The 20,739-nt window shown below is 37.6% G+C and overlaps 5 protein-coding genes across 6 annotated transcripts; 2 read left to right on the forward strand and 3 right to left on the reverse strand.

The window, feature by feature from the left end:
• Positions 1 to 448: 448 nt before the first annotated feature.
• LOC103953446 lies at positions 449 to 2,418 on the reverse strand. Its single transcript, XM_048575643.1, has 4 exons — positions 1,984 to 2,418; positions 1,834 to 1,891; positions 1,621 to 1,698; positions 449 to 785 (listed from the first exon to the last, which is right to left on the reverse strand). The coding sequence occupies exons 1-4, from the start codon at positions 2,293 to 2,295 to the stop codon at positions 592 to 594; spliced, it is 642 nt and encodes a 213-aa protein (XP_048431600.1). The 5' UTR covers positions 2,296 to 2,418; the 3' UTR covers positions 449 to 591.
• An 8-nt stretch (positions 2,419 to 2,426) lies between these two features.
• LOC125473182 (histone-arginine methyltransferase METTL23-like) lies at positions 2,427 to 4,406 on the forward strand. Its single transcript, XM_048575642.1, has 6 exons — positions 2,427 to 2,740; positions 2,831 to 2,917; positions 3,422 to 3,472; positions 3,562 to 3,655; positions 3,762 to 3,846; positions 3,978 to 4,406. The coding sequence occupies exons 1-6, from the start codon at positions 2,564 to 2,566 to the stop codon at positions 4,147 to 4,149; spliced, it is 666 nt and encodes a 221-aa protein (XP_048431599.1). The 5' UTR covers positions 2,427 to 2,563; the 3' UTR covers positions 4,150 to 4,406.
• Positions 4,335 to 5,990, reverse strand: LOC125473181 (peroxidase 64). The gene is made up of 4 exons (XM_048575641.1): positions 5,709 to 5,990; positions 5,426 to 5,614; positions 5,049 to 5,211; positions 4,335 to 4,960 (listed from the first exon to the last, which is right to left on the reverse strand). The coding sequence occupies exons 1-4, from the start codon at positions 5,916 to 5,918 to the stop codon at positions 4,566 to 4,568; spliced, it is 957 nt and encodes a 318-aa protein (XP_048431598.1). The 5' UTR covers positions 5,919 to 5,990; the 3' UTR covers positions 4,335 to 4,565.
• Positions 5,991 to 8,428: 2,438 nt separating this feature from the next.
• On the forward strand, positions 8,429 to 11,931 carry LOC103936714 (pre-rRNA-processing protein esf1). Of its 2 annotated transcripts, none has more exons than XM_048575599.1 (7): positions 8,429 to 9,062; positions 9,169 to 9,243; positions 9,533 to 9,768; positions 9,863 to 10,025; positions 10,173 to 10,298; positions 10,587 to 11,299; positions 11,423 to 11,931. In XM_048575599.1, exons 1-7 carry the CDS (start codon positions 8,547 to 8,549, stop codon positions 11,691 to 11,693), a joined length of 2,100 nt encoding a protein of 699 aa, XP_048431556.1. In that variant the 5' UTR covers positions 8,429 to 8,546; the 3' UTR covers positions 11,694 to 11,931. The 2 variants fall into 2 exon arrangements, with proteins under 2 accessions (XP_048431556.1, XP_048431555.1); XM_048575598.1 differs by having other exon boundaries at positions 8,430 to 9,062; positions 10,566 to 11,299.
• Positions 11,932 to 12,374: 443 nt separating this feature from the next.
• LOC103936704 (aspartyl protease family protein 1) lies at positions 12,375 to 15,809 on the reverse strand. Its single transcript, XM_009346557.3, has 10 exons — positions 15,413 to 15,809; positions 15,054 to 15,189; positions 14,267 to 14,502; positions 13,893 to 14,120; positions 13,634 to 13,769; positions 13,473 to 13,546; positions 13,312 to 13,393; positions 13,170 to 13,233; positions 12,891 to 12,962; positions 12,375 to 12,796 (listed from the first exon to the last, which is right to left on the reverse strand). Exons 1-10 carry the CDS (start codon positions 15,733 to 15,735, stop codon positions 12,594 to 12,596), a joined length of 1,554 nt encoding a protein of 517 aa, XP_009344832.2. The 5' UTR covers positions 15,736 to 15,809; the 3' UTR covers positions 12,375 to 12,593.
• Between the last annotated feature and the right edge of the window lie 4,930 nt (positions 15,810 to 20,739).

Raw genomic sequence — 20,739 nt, forward strand, 5'->3', positions numbered from 1 at the left:
CTGTTCTTATCGAGAAAACTTACCCATCACATGATGTGTAAACCTCTCTCATCGCATATCACTAATCATGCGAAGGGAGAGACAAAGAGATGTGTATCCCTTGGGAGTTCCTATCGTTTTTCTTAGGGTCATTTCAAGTAGACTAGACAAATTCAAATCAAATCCTCAAATATCAAGGACAAATTTAGGTGAAGCAAGTCAAAAGCACTCCGCTTGGCCTATTTTGTTACATTCTTAGGACTCGAAAAGCACTTGTTCGCAACAAGGACAGATCCTGTAATTTCAAGCTAATCTAATTCGAAAAAAAACACAAATACCTTAGCTACTGTCTTCTGTACTTGTATGGTAAGGTGAATACAAATATAGCTACTGTCTTCTATATTTGTATTGTAAGGTGAATAAAAATAAGCATACCTAAACAAGACAAATAACAATGATCCGCGATTCCTAAGAGCAAAAAATTCAATTCTGTATTGATTTTTCTTGGAAAACAAAAATAAAAGGTCATAGAATCCGGTCACAAGAAACTGGCATTGTAAACTAGAAAGGAGCTTGAGTTTGAAGTGATTACTTTACAGTTGAAATGGCAAATTATAACGGCAAAAGGATGACAGGGCAAGGAATGAACTCAGCAAGCAGGTTTGCATCAATATGCTTGGAGTGAATAGCTTCCATGCTTATAACAACTAAATCCAAATTCAGGTCATCAGCAACCTCGCCGATGATGGCTGTTGGCTTATTCCCTTCCCCGAGTCGCTCTAACAGCTTGTATTCTTGGAACCCACCTATCAGTAATTATAACGGTTAAAAATAATGTTAGTGCCAAATATGTTGTTATGTGCTTACAGAAAATTAGTAAGTAAATAAACAACCAAAATTGTCATACAAGTGTAAATATGTAACTATACATAATCTCACACACCCTATTCTGTTAAGTAGTAAACTTGGTCAGCAAACCGATACAATATTCTTACAACATAATAATGCATGTTGGAGCCATCTACAATGCCCACTTTCCCAGATCCTCATCTTCCACTTTCAAGCTTTTTTGACAAAAATAACCAAATTTAACCAACCATTGATGCTTCAACCCTTTCCTAGTACTTGAACCCCCTTCAACCATCAAATTTTATCATAATTTACTAACTTTTGGCCACTTTCGAAACAACTTCACATTCAGTATCACGATCCTCAACTCATCACTAAATATAGATTCTACGGTGAGCGACTCAAGTCATTTTAGAACGACTCTGGTACTCAAGGTCGAATAAAATGCGGTTTCAGTAATGCCAAAGAATTATCAACTAGAAAAGCACCTCTTTTTTTGTTTTTCCGTAATGAAATATGACTCCTTTTCATTGTCATTCTGCCCTGTGCTTGTTTTGATTCCATCAGAAGCATAATCACATCAACTTGTGAAAAAAATCCATCTTATTGCAATTCACCAATGAAAACTCAATCGACATAACGATATCTACACAATCATATAGTATCTATGTTTTTGTTCTCTACCAATCAATCATCCCTGACAATTAAGATTCCCTTTCCTCATATACTCCTCATGTACGACAAATATTCAAAGTTAAACCTTCCCAATTCCACACAAGACAGTACACAAACCTTCGGAGAGATGCCAACGGATAGTCGAAAGCTGGGTTTCGTGTTCCGGCAACGACTCCTTCTGCTGATCATCGATCACTGCAAAACAACACAAAGTTCTATATTCCTACACTACATTTCTGAATCAATTCCAAAAGGGTCTGTACAGTAAAAAAAAATGCTCTATCTATAACGCTTGGTTTCGACACCGTAAAATTTCATCAGTAAACGTACCCACAACCGTAATGTCAGACCCATACTTCTTCGCCAACGCAGCAACCGTAGCTATAGCCTGCAAAAATAAAAAATCAAACTTTTTACCTGGATCCTCACACAGTGGCAGTCACGAAATTTACCCGGGTAAAAATCGAATGCGAAAATTACCTGTCTTGTGCCCTCGGAGAGATATGGGTTCCCGTCGGTGATGGGCAGCAGCAGATGCTTGAAGTTAGTGAAGGCGTCCGCAGCTGAACTCGCCCGAGGCCCCTGCGGCTCCGCCTGCGCCGACGGTGGAGAAGTGTAATTACCTTTATGCCCCGGAATTCGGGGCCTTGAAAATAAGGAGAGGTTGCGAGGTTTGAGGGGAAGAGTAAGAGAGGAAAAGGAAGGAGAAGGAGGTGGTGGTTTCAGAATCGAAGTCTTTGGGTGCTTTGAGGCTTGGAGGCGAATGGATGTTGGGTAGTGAGCAAATGCCATGGGAGGGCTGGGCGAGCTCTGAGTTAGCGAGTTAGGCGAGTTCACTCAGTGGAGCAAAAGAGTGAGGAAGAAGAAGACGGAGAATGTTCTGGGGCTGCTTGCTTCGAGATAGCTCTATCAAAAATCGACTTTAAAAATTGGTTTTGGTTTTCGGTTGTTCTGGATAAATTTAATTGGGCCTTTTCTGTTGGGCCTGTAGGGATTTAGTAGGCCCACTTCGTTGCAGCAGCGAGTTACGGAAGGAAATGACTCGGCCGAAACGGCCGATATGACGACGGTGTCGCGTCACCGTTTCGGGGACAACTCGGACGAGCCGGCCTTCTCCATCTCCATCATCGAGAACGTGAAGGAAGAGTACGGGTTGTTCGTGTGGCCCTGCAGCTTGGTACTGGCGGAGTATTTTTGGCAACAGAGATTGCGCTTCTCCGGCGCGGGCGTAGTCGAGGTAGTAACGTCGGTGTTAATCCTTGTCCAGGTTTAATCTTATTCTTGTTTTAGTAATTAATTAATCAATCATTTCTGGGTTAGTTTGCAGCTTGGCGCTGGAACTTCCTTGCCCGGTTTGGTTGCCGCCGAAGTTGGTGCTGACGTCACACTCGCTGATGATTCGAGTAGATTGGAGGTATTCAAATTCCAATCGCATTGGCTTTTAAATTTTGATTGTTTGCTAATAAGTGTCTAATTTTTAATTTGCTTAAAAGCTCGGTGTACTTTTTACGATGGTTGAGAAGGATTACGCTCGAAAGTGTGTTAAATTGACCAAAAACTAGATCAAATAGCTTTGAACGAACGGTTAGTGGAAATTTTCGGTTTTTAATGAGTTTAACATCCCATTTTTGCCAGAAAATCGGCACTTGGAAAACTTTATGGTGCGTAGTGTTTCCATTTGCGCTTAAAACTCCTGTGTTAATTTCTGTTTACCGTTAATTTTTTACTTCCGAAGTATGATTATTGATATGAACTGCCTGTATTTATCTCGATTGAACCTTCAAATTGATAAAGAATCTTCGTTTTCTGTACTAATTTAGTTAATTAGACCCGACTTTGTTATTTGATCTCCAAGAAATGTCTCGGTTTTTAACGGCTATAGTTAGCGGTTAACGGAGTTGTTGTTTTGAATCTGCAGGTGCTGAACAACATGAGAAGATTGCTTGACCTTAATAAACTCGAGGGCAATGTAATCGCCATCAACGGGCTAATTGCGGATTCTTATTTGCGCATAACCTAATTAGATGATGTTAATTTTATCTCACTTGTAATTTTCAGGTAATGGGATTGACGTGGGGAGCTTGGGATGCATCAACATTCAGCTTAAACCCGAAATTCATTCTCGGCGCTGATGTATTGTATGATGCTAGTGGTAGGATTTTTATCGACTTTGGTTTTTGTGTTTTGCGATCGGTTTTTTTCCTCAACTCTCTGTTACTGAACTTAAGCTAAAACCGGATTTTATTCTCCTCGGTAAGCCTTTGATGACCTCTTTGCCACCGTGACATTTCTGCTCCAAAATTCTCCGGGGTCAGTCTTCATAACAACATACCATAATCGAAGGTATTTAACCTGCATGTGCTTCTAATGCTGTTTTAACTTTGTAACATGTGTGCTTAGAGTATGCAGATAGCGTTGTAAATGGTCCTCTTTTTCACTTTTATGTCTTTGAAAGCACTTCTTGTAATATGCAGCGGGCATCGTCTTATTGAATTCTTGATGGTCAAATGGGGATTGAAGTGCGCGAAGCTTCTTGACGCCTTTTCGTTTATGCCATCGTACAAGGCATCCGGGCTAAGTGGCAACCTTCAACTGGCAGAGATCGTTGTGGATAGTGAATGGGCTGATACAACGGAATTGCATTAGCATTTTGGGAGTTTGTGGTAATTCTGCAACTCTAGCTTGCATTGTAAGTTGATTAATCCGCTTGACCTATACAAGCATACTGTAATGAGCATCGTCTGTTCATATTCGTTACTGAAAAGGGTTGATATGCACCGGTTTCATGCATTGTTGGGAGTTTACCTTAAGTTTCAAACAAGAAAACGTCGTTGCCCTTCAACTGAATACTTCATATTTGTAGTAGGATTTTTGTTACAATTTATTGTAGGATTTTGTTGTAACAAGATCCTTTCAAACATTATGAAACACAGCACACACAAACAATTTCTATCTCAAATCTCTCAAAACACGAAAGGAAATGATAGAGAACCACCTATTTAATTGATTTCCCGGTTCTCATGTTTTTAGGATCGACTGCAATTTAGCTTGCTGGCCCTTGATTAATTTACTACCCTGCAGTCCTTCCTGATCTCTTGCCCACCATTAATGCTGCTCATCTTTATCATAGAATTCACGAAAGCATCTAAGAACGCTTGTTTTGAGGAGGCAAACTTAGTAACCAAACCTTTAGTCTTCGGAAAACTGAGCAGAGCTTGATCCGAAGAAAACAAGCTCTTCCCTTGGAGGATCAACTTGAAGTATGTATTATCAAAGGTTGTTGTAGAAGGATCCATGGTGGCACCGGCATTCTTTGGCCTGTTCTTGATGGGACACGTATTCTTCAACTTTGCAGCAAAGGACGGGTTCAGTGTTGGATCAACGTCGTGTGTGGCGTTGAAGCTGTGGATTCTGTTTTGGAACGATGAGCAGTGGGAGAACCCTAGAGTGTGCCCTCCTGCAGATGCATCGGAAGTTACTCTCTTTTGTTTCTTCTTCGATAAATTACAGATACGAAATAACAATTGAAATTTTGGTTGTTTTACCTGAAAGAGCCACCAGGTCGTTCAAGGACAGACCTCTCTGCGAGAAGCTCTGCTGCAGTTGAGATATGTTGAAGGTTGGAGCCGGCAGCTGCACGGTCTCGCTAGCCTTCGATGTTCTTCCATCCTTTCTTCCTTTCGGCACAGCCCAGTTCGGACCTCCGGACTGTAACATTGATAACACATTCAGTAAGTGGTATAAAATTTTACACCTTTATTGTTTTACTTTCGGGAAATATGAACAAACAGAAACCGGTTTTAAACTTCCGATAAAAAATACAACTGGAGGAGCACTAAACCGTAGTTTATATACGGCTAGTGTGTCCGGTAGTTCCATTTTTATTAAACGCTTACAAGCGATTCTGTTTCGAAAAGCTTACTTGCACAACAGCATCCCTTGCTGCCAAAGCCAAGATATCAGCACATGAAACGACACCAGGGCAGGAAGCCTCCACTTGTTTCTTTGCATCGTCAATGACATAAAACGAATGCAGAGAAATATTTGGTGGCCCATCTTTCTCAGCTTTGTTGCCTCCTTTGGAGTTCAACAGCACAGATGCATCACAGCCCTGCAAACAAAACAAACACTTTGGGTTAACTTAATTAACCAACCAATGTGTTTCAACTGTCAAAAACAAGTTGTACCGAAAAATATGTATGTACCCTAATGAAGCAGTCGTGGAAGTGCATCCGGAGTAGAGCAGCCGGGACAGTTCTGTCGTTGGATGTCGCCTTCTTGACGGCATTAGAAACGATTTGATCGACATTGGGACAGCTCTTGTCGTAGTAATTCGAGCTTAGCGCGTTAGTCACTGCAGAAAATACCGAAAGGATGATGAAGATTGAGCTCAAGAATGCTAGATTGAAAGCCATTTTTTGAGGTTTAGAACTCTCTTGCTCAACTCTCTTAACTTTGTTTAAGTGTGGGAAATGAAAATGGATTAGTGTTGTACTTATAGAGAGGGAGAGGGAGAGAGAGAGAGAGAGAGAGAGGGGGGGGGGTGAGGGAGAGAGGCAGAGGCTGTTACTAATATGATGGTGGCCCTAAGGAATGAATTAGTTAAGAAAGGATGTTGAGAAGTAATTATGAAGGCAAAGGCACCTTACTACAAGACAATTGCCATCACATCTTTCTTTTGGAATTCACATCTTCTCCGGATCTCGTAGTTCAGAGTTGACGAACAAAGTAATTTGGACCGTTCAAGAGAGAGAGAGAGAGAAAGATCAAGACTCTTAGTTTGTGTGAGGTGAACCAGTAAATGGGTTAATGGGGACCATAAGATATCAATTTTTTCTTTTGCACATTTAAACCTCTGTTTAAATGTTCAAAAACATCCCACGTTTGAATCTATGTCTCCCATTGATCAAAGAATACCGTAAAACATGATTGTTTGTTTTTACTAATCAAATTTCCATCATCCTATAAAGTGAACTCGATAATTTTTATTGATTTTCAAGGTGTTAATGATCAAGCATGGCGCATGATTATTTACTTTTAATTCAAGGAGTTAATTATGATGGTTTAATACATAAAAAACAAAAACCAAAAGATTCTCAAGACCAAATAGAAAGAGAAGATTCCGCAATCCAACAATTACAAAAAATATTCTCCAATTTAATAACCAAATAAAACCCTTCTGCAGGGTATGGTAGGTACTCCTAATTTTATTTTAAATTTTTTTCTTTTAAAAAAGAGACCAGCTAGTGGTTTGTTTTTAGACTGAGAGACTCACATAGACATTTTAGTCTCTCTGGTCATCATCATTTGATTCACTAGTGCCAAAAATCAAACACAGGATGTATCGTGTGAAATACGAGCTTGAAAGTTGTCCTCAACCACTGGACGATCCCACGGTGGTTCTAATTTTATTTATTTCATTTCTTTTAAAGCTTATGCATGCATCATCATGCTCCATCAACACAGTTCTTCCCTGCTACTCAACTCATTAGTTTTCATCTCCACCTCATAACTTCGTTCTACCACGTATTTCGAGTTTTTGGGTTGATTCAGAATCATCTAGTACATACTTTGGGTTTGTTTTTAGTTTAAGAAAACCCGGGTTACGCGAAACAAACTAAAATCCAATCATTGTGTTGATTTAATAAAAAAAAAAAAGATGTGTCAACTATGAAGTGGTTAGGGTTGAGACATCAAAAGTTGTTAATTCTGAGGGAGTCAATTAGCTTGAAATCAACGTCTACAGCTTTATTAGTTATGTTTGAGACATAATAAAATAACTTCAGTCCATCCCAACAACCTTGTCTCTCAATTCTTTCTAATTATTCTGAAATAATTCTGGATAATTTACGTGACGTATTGGACCGCTTACCTAACCTAATTTTAGCAAATGGGAAATTCAAAAAATAATTGAACCTAATTTTAGCAAGAGGGAAATTAAAAAAATAATGGATAAATTAGCTTTGATTGCACTGGGTTAGATTTGACTGGATTATAAGTTTGGTACTTGGAATGGTCAATTTGAAATCCCAACAGCTTCAGCCAAACGAGATGGGATTATAATATAATACCATTCAAATTAGTTATATTTATGAAGTTTCGGTGATGGCCGTATCATAAATAAGTTAAAGTTGGTGGCACTGGCAACTTTATTTTTTATTTTTTTTTATAAATTTATTGTTATTAAGGGGAGGAGTGGGATGGTTTAAAACTATTATAATAATTTAAGTGATGTAGAGTTTCGAGCTCAGATGCATATGTGGCAGGTGGCACCAGCAAATGTTTCTTTATAAAGTTGGAAACTATTTCTTCATAGATTTTCGGTTATGAAGAAATAGTTGTAGGTTCCATCAAACTTCAACTTATTTATGTTATTGTCGCTGTCTAAATTTCAATATGAATCACTACTCATGAGTGAAAAAAAAAAGCAGACTCATTGACTCTATAAACAAAACACACACATAGCTTCAAAAGCCCTTAATACGTTCTACTAGAATTAAATGCAATGATTGTAAATACGTATATGGTATCTATTTTGTGGATGATCAAATTTTTCCGACCAATTTGCCAAACACATTTTATTGCTTAACGACTTTTGACATCCGTCTAGATAGTAACGATATAGGCTAACCCATACAACACGTACATATCACCCTCTAACTTGCCTCAATTTGAAATTTTTAAAACTCAACACTATCACGTGACATAAACACCTCAGGACGTGCGATGATACGACCTAGCTTCTCAATTTGGGTTAAGATAGACTAAAAGCCCAAATTCTTGAAGAGGACCATCATTCAACTTGGATTCTTTTAAGTAGAATTTCAAGTTGGGCTTTCAATTTCCAGTGGGCCTCGTCATAGTCCACCACAATTCTGCTGAAAATTTCTTTTATTTTACCTTTTTTCTTTTAAACTTAAACCCTAGGAGGAGGAGTAACGTTAAAGCTTAAGCCCCCTTCACCAGACCGCCACTGAAATCCCACACCCGCCGTGACCCGCGCCACATTCAACCGCCGAACAACAACCATCTACGCCGCCACCATGGGGAAGAACAAGAAAAACAAAAAAAAGCTCAAAGAATCCAAGGGCGACGATGAGAACATAATCGCCGATCCTCGGTTCTCGTCCGTGCACTGGGACCCTAGGTTCCAGAACGTTCCCAAGCACAAGGCGAAGGTCGAGATCGACTCGCGGTTCGACCGGATGTTTACGGACAAGCGATTCAGCTCGTCATCGGCGCCGCTGGACAAGCGAGGCAAGCCGAAGAAGCTCGAGGAGGGCAACTCGCTGCGGCAGTACTACAGGATGGAGAAGGACGACGACGGAGATAAGGTAAAGTCCAAAACGGAAGACGGAGGAAAGGCCAAATCGAAAGAGGACAAGGAAAAGGAAGAGGAGGAGGAAGAGAGTGAGGAGGTGGAGGAGCTCGGCGGAGAGGAATCGGAGGATGACGTGGCGAGTGGTGGCTCGGAGACGACGACGGATACAGATACCGACACCGATGATGGATATGAAGATGAGGAGGTGGTTTTGGAGGACGGCGCACCTGGAATTGAGGTAGTTTTTGTTAATTGTTTTTGTGAGTATAATTTAAGCCTTAGTTAGTCGTAATTTGGAAGAAAATGTTGCTACGTTTTGGTTAATTGATTAAATTTACGAGCAGGCGGAAGATATACCGGAAATTGAGAAGGAGACTCACAGACTTGCAATTGTTAATCTGGATTGGAGGCATGTGAAGGTATGCATTTTCAAGCTCATGATTGAATTCATTTATACTTATTTAAGTGACACATTGTAAGGGTAACAAATTTTGTTATTTTTGTGCCATTGGGTCTGGAGATTGTTTGATTTTTCGATTAAATTTGAGCAGTAAGTTTATTCTTGTAAAATAGTGTAATTTTTGGACTGCATACTTTGTATTAGATGTTCGAGATAGCGTTTGGAGTTTCGGACTGTTAATTTGTCTATAAGCTCCTCCTTTTGTAGGGATTTATCAGTAACTGAGAGTTCCATTGTGCTTCGTGTAGGCTGTTGACTTGTATGCAGTGTTGAGGTCATTTCTTCCGAAAGGTGGAGAAATGAAGTCTGTAACTGTCTATCCGTCTGAGTTTGGACTCCAGCGTATGAAAGAGGAAGAACTTCGTGGTCCTGTTGGCCTATTTGATGATGAAAATGAGAAAAGTGATGAAGATGATGACGCCGACGATGATGATGAGGAGCTTATTGCTCAGAAAATGCGGGCTTATGAGAAAAGCAGGCTAAGGTGGTTAATTGTTGTTATTTTGTGATAATGATTTTATCTTTTGTCTCTAAAGTATGTTTTCATTTATCGATTGTGGATATAACTTTATTTCCAGGTATTATTTTGCTGTTGTTGAATGTGACTCAATTGCCACAGCGGATTACCTCTACAAAAATTGTGATGGAGTTGAGTTTGAAAGATCATCGAATAAACTTGATTTAAGGTTCATCCCTGACTCGATGGAGTTTAAACACCCACCCCGTGATGTTGCGACAGAGGTATATGTTTCAACCAGTCATTTATACGTTTATAGAGAGCAAATCATGTATTTTTATGCTTCTTTTATGGAATGTGAAACAAAAAGGAAGTAAAATGAATTTTCTCGTAAATGGAGGAGTGATTGTGAAGTCTTTGGCTTTTGTCAGGTACCTGCAAGCTACGGGGGTTTGGATTTCCAGACTCAAGCTCTGCAACATAGTAAAATTGATATTTCTTGGGATGAGGATGAGCCTGGACGCAAGACCTTGAAACGGAAATTCACTGATGATCAGGTAGGAGAATTTTATCTAAGTAAACATTACTTGCATTTTACATCATTTGTTAATAATAGAGTTCATATCTAGCACTATGCATTCATATCTTTCATTATTGAGGACTGAATGGGCATTCTGTCACCGTGATCTGAATAAACAATAGAAATCATGAGGTAGATGGAAAGGGCAACTGAAAACTATTTGCTATAAACTTATGTTAAAAACAAACCCAACTTCTTCTTGTACAGTTTACTTCTAGCTAATCTGACGTTGGTTTACTTATAGCTTTCTGAATTGGAACTGAAGGAGTATTTGGCTTCTGATGAGAGTGAAAGTGATGAGGAGGAGAATGATGATGCTGCAGAGGACAAGACTGATAAAAAGAGTAAAAAACGAGATATGTACCGTGCTTTACTCCTGTCTGGAAATGGAGAAGGAGAAGGAGGAGAAGGAGATGAAGATGCGTCAGAAGGAGACGGTGAAGACAATGACCAGGATATGGAGATCACTTTTAATACTGGCTTAGAGGATATAAGCAAGCGCATCCTAGAAAAGAAAGATAAGGGATCAGAAACAGTTTGGGAGTCCTATCTCAGAAAAAGACGCGAGAAAAGGAAGAATAGGAAAAATAAATCGAAGGACTCATCAGAGGATGAGAGTAGTGACAGTGATCACGAGGCAGCAGATGGACCAGATGATTTCTTTATGGAAGAGCCTGCAGTCGAAAAAACTAAAAAAGGATCTCAAGGTAAAAGTAAAAAAGATAAAAAGCGACAGCAAGATGATAAGGAAGCTGAAGCAAGCAGAAATGAGCTCGAGCTATTACTTGCTGATGACAACGGAGCAGATGCAGGGCCTAAGGGCTACAATTTGAAACGTAAAAAGACCAAGGGAAAGAAGGGTAAAGAGGCTCTAGAAGAGGACAAAATACCAACAGCTGATTTTGAAGATCCACGGTTTTCGGCACTCTTCACCTCATCTCGCTTTGCTCTGGATCCGACAGATCCGCAGTTCAAAAGGTATTTCCCTCGAGTTTTTACTTGTTATCAGAAGATGGTTCGAATATATGCCCTAATATGTGCCACTTAATTAATCGGCCGCAACTGTTTTAGTTATATGTATTTGTGGTTTGGTGTTTGCAGGAGTGCCGCTTATGCTCGGCAGGTAGCACTGAGACAGTCAAAGGCAGACCGAGAAGTGCCAGAAAAGGAAGTGAAATCCGATGTTTCACCGTCGAAGATGGAGAAATCATCGTTAATTAAATCGATCAAGATGAAAGCCCAGCCCTTACAAAGTAAGATGCCAAAGAACGAAGAAAATTTGCAGTCCAAAGGGAAGAAGGAAAAGAAAGATAAGCAGGAGGACCCAAGCTTGGCTCATCCGGCGAAGAAACAGAAAAAGACCAAGGGTTAACAAAAATGAAAGCATTGTTGAATTAAGATAAGTCCGTTCGACGTCTTAGTCAACTCCCTGATAGTTAAGCTGCAGTTGGTTATATTGTTGTCGATTCTTTTTTCGGGTCGGAAAATTTTGTCATTGGGAAAGTAAAAATGAGAAAATGTTCGAGTTTTATTTTTGGCGTAACCCTTATTTTTGTCATCAGGTGCTAATCAGTTAGTAATTTAATACGATGTGAACCACTTTTTGATCTTGTTTTACAATATTTCATGATTTGAACTGATTGTTTTTCGTATTATCGAAACTTGAAAGAGAATGTTTACAAAAATTCGCTCGATCGGAATGCTTTTAGTTATGACTTTCACTTGAGATGAATTTTTGAAAATGATAATTGTGAAGTGAATCAAAATGAGTGGTTAGCGCGATTTTTAAGTAACAAGTTAGTGCTTGAGATCTCTGGAATAGTTCAAAGAAATGAGTTCAATTCAACTCCGGATCTCGCAGTTCGGAGTTGGCGGACTAAGTAATCCGATTCCGATCTGTTCAAGAAAGGGCGAGAGATTTGAACCCTCGGTTTATGTGAGGGAACCAATAGGGTGAACTAATGAAGGGCTTGGATTTAAAATGAGTGATCCAAATTTCTCAATCAATCGTCTCTGGATTGCAAGATCTAGAATGGGTCTTGATTCCAAAGAATAAACCAAAAACTAAAAATCATTTATTATTGTAACAAAAAAAAAAAGATGTTTATTATCTGTGGTCTGTGGTCTGTGGTCAGTAGTCATAACCAAAATCATACGTACAAAGCCATGTTGCTATAACTACGAATAATATACCAAAAATCGCCGTGTAAATTCTACCTCCAAAACAAAATGCCTCTCAGTTTTAGATATATTACAGAATGGCAAGAAATAATCACACAACAGCGAAAAATACAAAAAGAAGAATGGTGATTGCACTTGTGAAAGAGTTCTTCAATTTTGGTGAATGATTTGATCCCGGTATGCTGGATGTGTTGGTACTCCCTGATGTGGCCTCCGGGTTGACGCTCTTGGGGGAGGCAGTCGGAGATTTCGATGGGCTGATCGGAAAAGTGATGGTTTCCTCATCGTTGTAACCTGAAAAGAAAAATGTCTCGCGATTGTCACTGAAAGAATCACGAGAAAAATGTTTTGTCGAAATTTGATTTGAAATGGTGGAATTAAGACTCACAATTGGATTCCTTCCAACCCAATACCATCTTCTCACGGTCAAAAATTACGCGATAACCCGTCATGAAGTTTTCTGCAGGAATAAATCCACATTGTAAGCAACATTGAACATGCACAAATTCATTTGAATGCCGGTGATGGTTAAGGCACCACCTTAACCATTTGTTACGATGGTTTTATGAATCTGATTTTAAAATCAACTATTACATGATCTGCATACACATCAAGCATATGAAATTTTTTGCAAGATAATGAAAGATATTTAGAAAGAGATACTCACGTCCAATGATATTAACATCTCCACTTTTGACGACGCCCAGGCAATAGAACGCTGTGGATTCATCCTGGAGATTGGAATGGTAAGGTTTAGCATGACAGTGTAGGAGCAGGATATATAAGAAATACTAAAAGTGGTAACTTACCGAATTGGACACGGTTACCAGTGGATCGAGGAGAGAATACTGCTTTCCACCTTTAAATGTGAAGTTCACCGATTGATTTGGACTGAAAACGAAGTTAAGTCATGCCTGAAGGCTCAGAAAGAGAAAACTGATACAAAGTATTGTGTTCTGATAGAATTTACCTTATGTCATAACAATATTCAAAAGGAATATCTGAATCCTTTGGATGCCGACTATTTTTAAGCCCAGAGTTGAACTGAAAAATGACAAATAGTTACAAAGACTATACAATAAAGAAGATACAAAAGGTAATATTATGAAGAACCAAATCTGAAGGACTCACACTCTCAGTAATCTGCGTGTAAGCTGGATCGTTTAGGTATGTAAATGAGCTACCAGAGTCAAAAATTGCATAGAATTCGAGATCGGTAACACTTTTTCCGATGGCTATTTGAGCGATAGTAATGTTGTAAGTTGGACTGGTAATGCATTCGAAGAAGAAAAGATTAGTACAACTGGGATGATATTAAAGACAGAAGGAGTTAACTTGCGAAACTAGTAAACTTGACATCAGCATATGGATATTTAGGGGGAGCACTTACTATGACTGGCTATCATGATTGAATGGTGTTTCTGGTTGGCCTTGGCTTCCATCATCACCAAATCTGATTCTCCCAATTCCGTCAAGTCCGAAACACATGGAAAAAGAATTCAAAGCAAGGCCCTGTCCTGCTAAAATGCTAGGAATGGATACATCATCCATACCAAGCCCTAACAGACCATTGGGAGCCGCACCGTCCAAAAATATACCAGTCTGGTCCTTACCACAACTGCAATAGAGTAGCAGACAAACATCACAAGCGCGCTAACCAATTAAAATTGGCATGTTTAGGAATAATATAATCAGCATACTCACTAATTTTTGTTGACTACCCTATATTTTTCTAGTGGTAAAGCAGTGAAGAAAATAACTCACCCAAAGGCAATCCGTGCAGGTACATCTTTTTGTTGAGCATCGTCGGTAGATAGGTGCAAAACATCCTCTACCAAGACCCCAGTAGATGAGGTCTCATTAGACAGATATTCGATCCTGTAATTGCAATCATCACTTGCTGAAGCACAGCGTTGGGATTGTGAACAAAATGTGTTGTTGCAAGAAATCTTTTTGCTCGTTGATGATGTATTAGGGCTGTAGATCTCAAATTCTACTACCTGGTTGATAGAAGAGCTCAAGAGTTAATTGTCAACAAACTGAGTACCATAAGAGCATCTTCCCTATTGATCCACATAGGGACCAAATGCACTAGCACTCTTAGTCCGTCCTTCTAAAACTATGCCAAGTAGATAGTTTTCGAAACCACAAGATGCAACTCAGGATTTAAATTTTGATGAATAACATTACAAATTTACAATGCAACCTTAGCTTTTTCGAGAAAACAAAACTATTTTGTGGCCCTTAAAGTTCAAATACACTTGCATTCCTTATGATCAAGAAACAATCACCCTAAAGGCACACGACAGTATTCAATTCACTCAACACAGACGATGATAAAGTTATATGCTTGAATCGAGAGTTGTAGTACTTATTCCAGAACAAATTTCACAACTAATGGAAATTATCACAAACCGACATAACTGGTCGAAGTATGCCAAGTCAAATACTCCAAGCAACCAATTTTGAAGTAAAAAAAATGCATCAAATTCACAAATCTGTAAAATCCAAGAAAAGGCAAACAAAGGAAATAATAATTCAGTTCACATACACGTCCATTCGAGAGTTGGAGGCCGCGGACGCAGCTGCTGCAATCACATGGCAACCAGAGCAAATCGCTGCCCGTGTCCAATGCCACAAGGTATGATGTGCTCGGCGTCCCCACAGATACATTTGCATAATGCAGACTGAAATTCCAACCCAAAAAAAGCAAAAAACTCAAACACTTCCTGTATAATTTTATTCAAAGGAACAAATATCTGGGTTTTGTGCAAAATTTAAACAAATTAATGGGTTTTCTGTAAAAATTCAGGAACGCAGGAAAAATTCAACAATTACAAAAACCCCATCAATTTCAACACCAAAAATATATGAACTTTAAGGTAAAAATGAGAGGAGAAAAGTCCTTACTGTCCAAATGCACTAATCCGATACGTGATGTTTCCGTATTCGAAAGCAAGCGGCGTCGTTTGATCGTCGGTGGTGGAGAGATGGCGGCCCCGAATCAATCGGTCTCGGTGGGCCATAGCGGCGTAGTACTCGGCGCTACCCTTCTCCGGCAGCTCATCGGAACCCAGAATTGCCTTGACGGGATCCGAGAACCGGTGGTGGATATCGAACCCGTACGTCCCGAGCCCGAAACAAGTCCGAGAAGCCCAACCCAATACCAAAAAAGAGAGAAAGAGATGCGCGGCGTAGGAACTGTAAGAAGCTCTGCAAATCCAAGCCGCCATGGCTGAGACGATTCTAGAGAGAGAAACAGATGTTTTGGCGAATTGGGTTTGCAGGCATGAGTGAGAAACGAAGAAATGTGAGGAAGTGGGTTTATATTGGGTGGGCGGCGACGCTTTCTCACACACCAACGTCAGCAGCTGGAGAGAGAGAGAGAGAGAGAGAGATGGAAAACCGGGAAAGCTTGAGTGGTTGTTTAAGTTTGATCACTGTTTGACGAAATCGCGGCAAGTGGGTCCAATTCTTTACACAAATTATGAAAACTTTGGGAAGTAGGGATGATAGATGAAAGTTGAGAATTTGCTGTAAATGTCCATATTTTTGCTGTAATTGTGTATCATGATCCAACGTTAACCTCTATTTAATATACTTGCTCACTAGCATTAATTACTTATAATTGCATACAGCCTCTCTCTTCGATAATTTTTTTTAGTGTGTCAGGAATATGGTCCGCTAATACAAGTAGTTGAAATTTTTTTTAAGCATTCAAACACTTGTATTAAAACATTCAGTGTACTAGTTGTATTTCCAGTACATTGAAAAATCTCTCCCTCCTAAGATTATACCCACCCAAGATTTTGTCTTTTCTATGTAGATTTGGGGCGCTTAACCAAATTGATTATAGCAGTATTCTCCATGTTCTATATTAAAGTTTAAGTTTTCTCACGTTAATTTAGATTAGATTAGCATGTCATCCGATAAAAAAGAAGTTATGATTTCTTTCGCATTTATTTGTTGAGTTAACATTGAGTTTATGCAAGTCTCCTTAAATTTTCATTTACACGCGTCTCTTTGAAAGTTGTCATCAACATTTAAAAAAAATGATTGTGCATTTTTCTACTATAAAAATATTAGGAGAATTTGGAAATTGTTTGACTAAAATGCATTGACATATAATTGATATAACAAATTAAATAAACTAAAATGTGATAAAATACTATAAAAAATGAGAAATAATTTTTGTACATCATTTTTCTGCTCTATGCATCTTTACCTTTTGCATTCGAATTAGATAAGCCTAATTAATATAAAGAAACATAAATTAACAGGTGTGTAAAAAAAAAAGTAAATAAGTGTAGAAATCATTTTTCTAGAATTTAATCAATATGGCTTGAAAAAATTAGGAAGTTAATGAATAGCATGAAAGTTGAGGGGTGATTAGACAATAACCCCGAAATTAAAGCGTGTGAAAGGGAAGGTAAATGATTAAGAATCGGGTCGGTTGGGTAAAAGACAGACATCACTTTACCAAAAAGATTAATAAAAATAGCAGTACATTTACCATCTATTTGTACCGTTGTTCTAATAGAATTAGGATTCACAAATACATATGGATTTCATTTTTATTATGAAGATGGTATAAATGATGATATAAATATATGGTAAGAATAATATTTTTTATATTAATAATGTATAAAAGAAGATAATGTTATTCAACCTTCTCAAAGTATGACTCTCTACCATCTCACAATTAGCAGTATTCTCCATTTTCTATATTAAAGTTTAAGTTTTGTCACAATAATTTAGATTAGATTAGCATATCATCAGATAAAAAAGAAGTTATGATTTTTTCGCATATATTTGTTGAGTTAACATTGAGTTTATGCAAGTCTCCTTAAATTTTCATTTACTTGTATGTCTTTGAAAGTTGTGATTAACATTTAAAAAAAATGATTGTGCATGTTTCTAGTATAAAAACACAATCTTGCATGTCTTTACTATAAAGATATTAGGAGAATTTGCAAATTGTTTGACTAAAATGTATTGATGTATATTTGATATAACGAATTAAATAAACAAAAACGTGATAAAATACTATAAAAAATGACAAATGATTTTCGCATCCTCTTTTTCCGCTCTATGCATCTTTACTTTTTGCCTTCGAATTAGATAAGTCTAAATAAAATAAAGAAACATAAATTAACAGGTGTGCAAAAAAAAAAAAAAAAAAAAAAAGTAAATAAGGGTAGAAAATTTAATCAATATTTTATATGGCTTGAAAAAGATTAGGAAGTTAATGAATAGCATGAAAGTTGAGGGGTGATTAGACAATAACCCTGAAATTAAAGCGTGTGAAAGGGAAGGTAAATGATTAAGACGCGGGTCGGTTGGGTAGAAGACAGACATCACTTTGCCAAAAAGATTAATAAAAGTAGCAGTACACTTATCATCTATTTGTACTGTCGTTCTAATAAAGTTCAAAATCTTTAAAACATACGGATTCCATTTCTATTGAAAAGAAGGTACAAATGATGATACAAATAGATGATAAGAATAATATTTTTATATTAATAATATATAAAAGAAGATAATGCTAATCAACGTTCTCAAAGTATGACTCTCTTGTGGAATCTCTACTATCTCACAATTGACGTTAATTTTTGTGTTAACATTATGAAACAGAGAAATGTTAAGAAGACTCTAAAAAATAAGACTGTCCATGGACTCTCGCTCATCTCATGTTTATTTTTATTTTTTTTGCACAATGTTTTATAATTTGACAGGAAAATTGACGTTAAACTGTGACGTGCCAGAAAATCCATAGAAAATTCCACTGTAAAAAAGTCTCCTTGGTATTTCTCTATAAAATACTTAAATATTACGTCAAAAACCTGATGTGACAGAGAATTCACGAAGAGTTCCCCTTTTAGAGAATCTCTTTAAAGACATTGACGGATTTGGATCCCATTCAGATCCAAATTGTAGGGATCTTAGGGATCATCATATCATAGTCATTCATCGTGCATCGTACGGTCATAAATCATTTGACTTTTTTTATTTAAAATTAAACATAAATAGTATCTGACTAAAACTAATCACACGATATAAGATAAACAGTTAGGATGTGGAAATCTTACGATGAATAGTTAGGATATCGAGATTTCTAGGATTCCCATAAAATAGATCCGGAGAGGATCCTATTCCGACCTTGACTTTGAAGTCATAGTTTGGAATCTGATTTAATCACACGCCATTTCGAAGCCACCTGTCGAAAATCAAGCTATGAAACATTGAACAAAACATTTGACAGGTTACCTTAATTCCAAACATTCGTCCAAGAGGATATAATTCCTACTTATATACAAAACATTGGAACTTGACATGCTCATGGTAAAAGAAGAAAATAATATGTCACCGACATCGACTATGGAGAAATAGTTATTAATGATTTTATATCAACCATTATCAATATTTAATTATCACTAACTCAATTTCTCTTTTGTTATTATTGCAGATTTTAGAGTGGCTAAATCAAACAGAGTGGGTGTGCTCCTCTCTTTTGTAGCAAAGTTTAAATCTTATAAAACAAACGTGCAACGATATTGTTAAACCTTGCCATAAAACACCCCAAAGGGAAGAAAATCCGGTGAAGAAACTCATTCGATGTAAGTGCACACCTCACCATCGAATGTGTCACTATATTACGAATCCGCAGCTTCATTGCAACGAAAATACTTGAAAAATTATGTATCTCTTCCACAACGATCCCATTTTTCCCGTTCTCCTTTCCTTTGACATGAAGATTGATTCTCTTGGTTCTTTAGCATCTAATTCAAGAAGAACACTTTTGAAAGTTATAGTTTAGATTAGTTTAGTATATCGCTCGAATAAAAGAAAACTTACCTTTAATATTTGTGTATATTTAGATTAGTTCAGTATGAGTCATCTAGTACTATTGTCTAGATATATTTCTCTCAATTTGTAAGTTGAAATTTTTTTGTTCAATTCTCATGTATGGCAGAGTTTAAACAATATTATTACGGATAATCCATTATGTTAACCTAGGTGGTTGAATTTTTCTACTTTAGAATTCTAGCATGCAAGTAGCCAATAACAAATGACCACGTTAATAATTTCACACCAATCTATCTGAAAAGCCAAGAGGAGATCTTGAGAACGTAGGAAAAGTAAAGCATTGCAAACTTTTGACCTAGCAAATAGTATTAGACCGACCTTTCACCATCTCCTCAATACGAAATTTCAGTTTCATCTTTGTCCAATTGACACCTCAACCAAAACCCATCGAAATATACACAAAAGGCAACATGATTGAAAGATATAAAGTTATGACTTGTCTTTTGGCTATTGGTTATACTTGTAGAAAGAGACCTAGCTATGACTCAAATGCTTTACCACCAATCACTCTCCTACTAATCTTTAATCGTACTCATGTGGTGAAACTCGTTTTCAATCACTTAAAATCAAAATTTTCGTTCAAAAGTTACCCATACATAGTAAAAACTAAAGAGACTTGTGACTAAAAAAAATTTCACCACCAATCACTCTTCTATTTTGTGCCCTTGAACAATTTTTATTCAGAGATAAAGTTTTCATGTGGCCAAGTCAACCTACACAAAAAACTCTTCTTAGCCTACTCTCCTTCTAACCCTTCTTGCCTGAAAACCCCTAGATCTGATACCTCTCGGCCATCGGCCTCTTGCTTCGGCTTAGCGCTAGTGGCAACCCCTTTCCTAGTCATTCTCCCTCTGGTCTCTTCCTCCCCTTCCCACTCGCACGTAGCGTCTTTACATCGCATGTATAGAATCTCATTCTCTGGGTAATTAAATTATCTTTTTCGAACTTATTTTCTAACATTTTGTAAGATGAAGAATGGCAAAATTCATAAAATGATTATGCTCACATGTAGAATCTCATTCTCTTGTCAAATGTTGATCAAAGATTTACAATCACTCACATTTGGATTTGATGTCAGAAGCGGAGAAATATTTGTGATGTTTTAATCTCAACCCTCAATATTAAATTAAGATAAGTCCACTTATTAGTCACCAAATGATCGGATAAAAATTCGTTTACGATCATACTCATATTTCAATCCATGATAAGAAAAATGCTCACACACAAACAAAAGATTGAAAGTAGAGGCCTTTATTGTTATCAAAATCATATATACAAGACAAATTTTGTGTAATAGTCTCATAATATATACAATTTGATACTCACAAAATTAAACTCAACAAAATTACAAGCTTATACAAAATTAACAC

The sequence above is a fragment of a genome, unplaced genomic scaffold, assembly GCF_019419815.1.
Source record: "Pyrus x bretschneideri cultivar Hongxiangsu unplaced genomic scaffold, Pyrus_bretschneideri_v1 Contig8, whole genome shotgun sequence".
In the NCBI taxonomy this organism is placed as follows: Eukaryota; Viridiplantae; Streptophyta; class Magnoliopsida; order Rosales; family Rosaceae; genus Pyrus; species Pyrus x bretschneideri.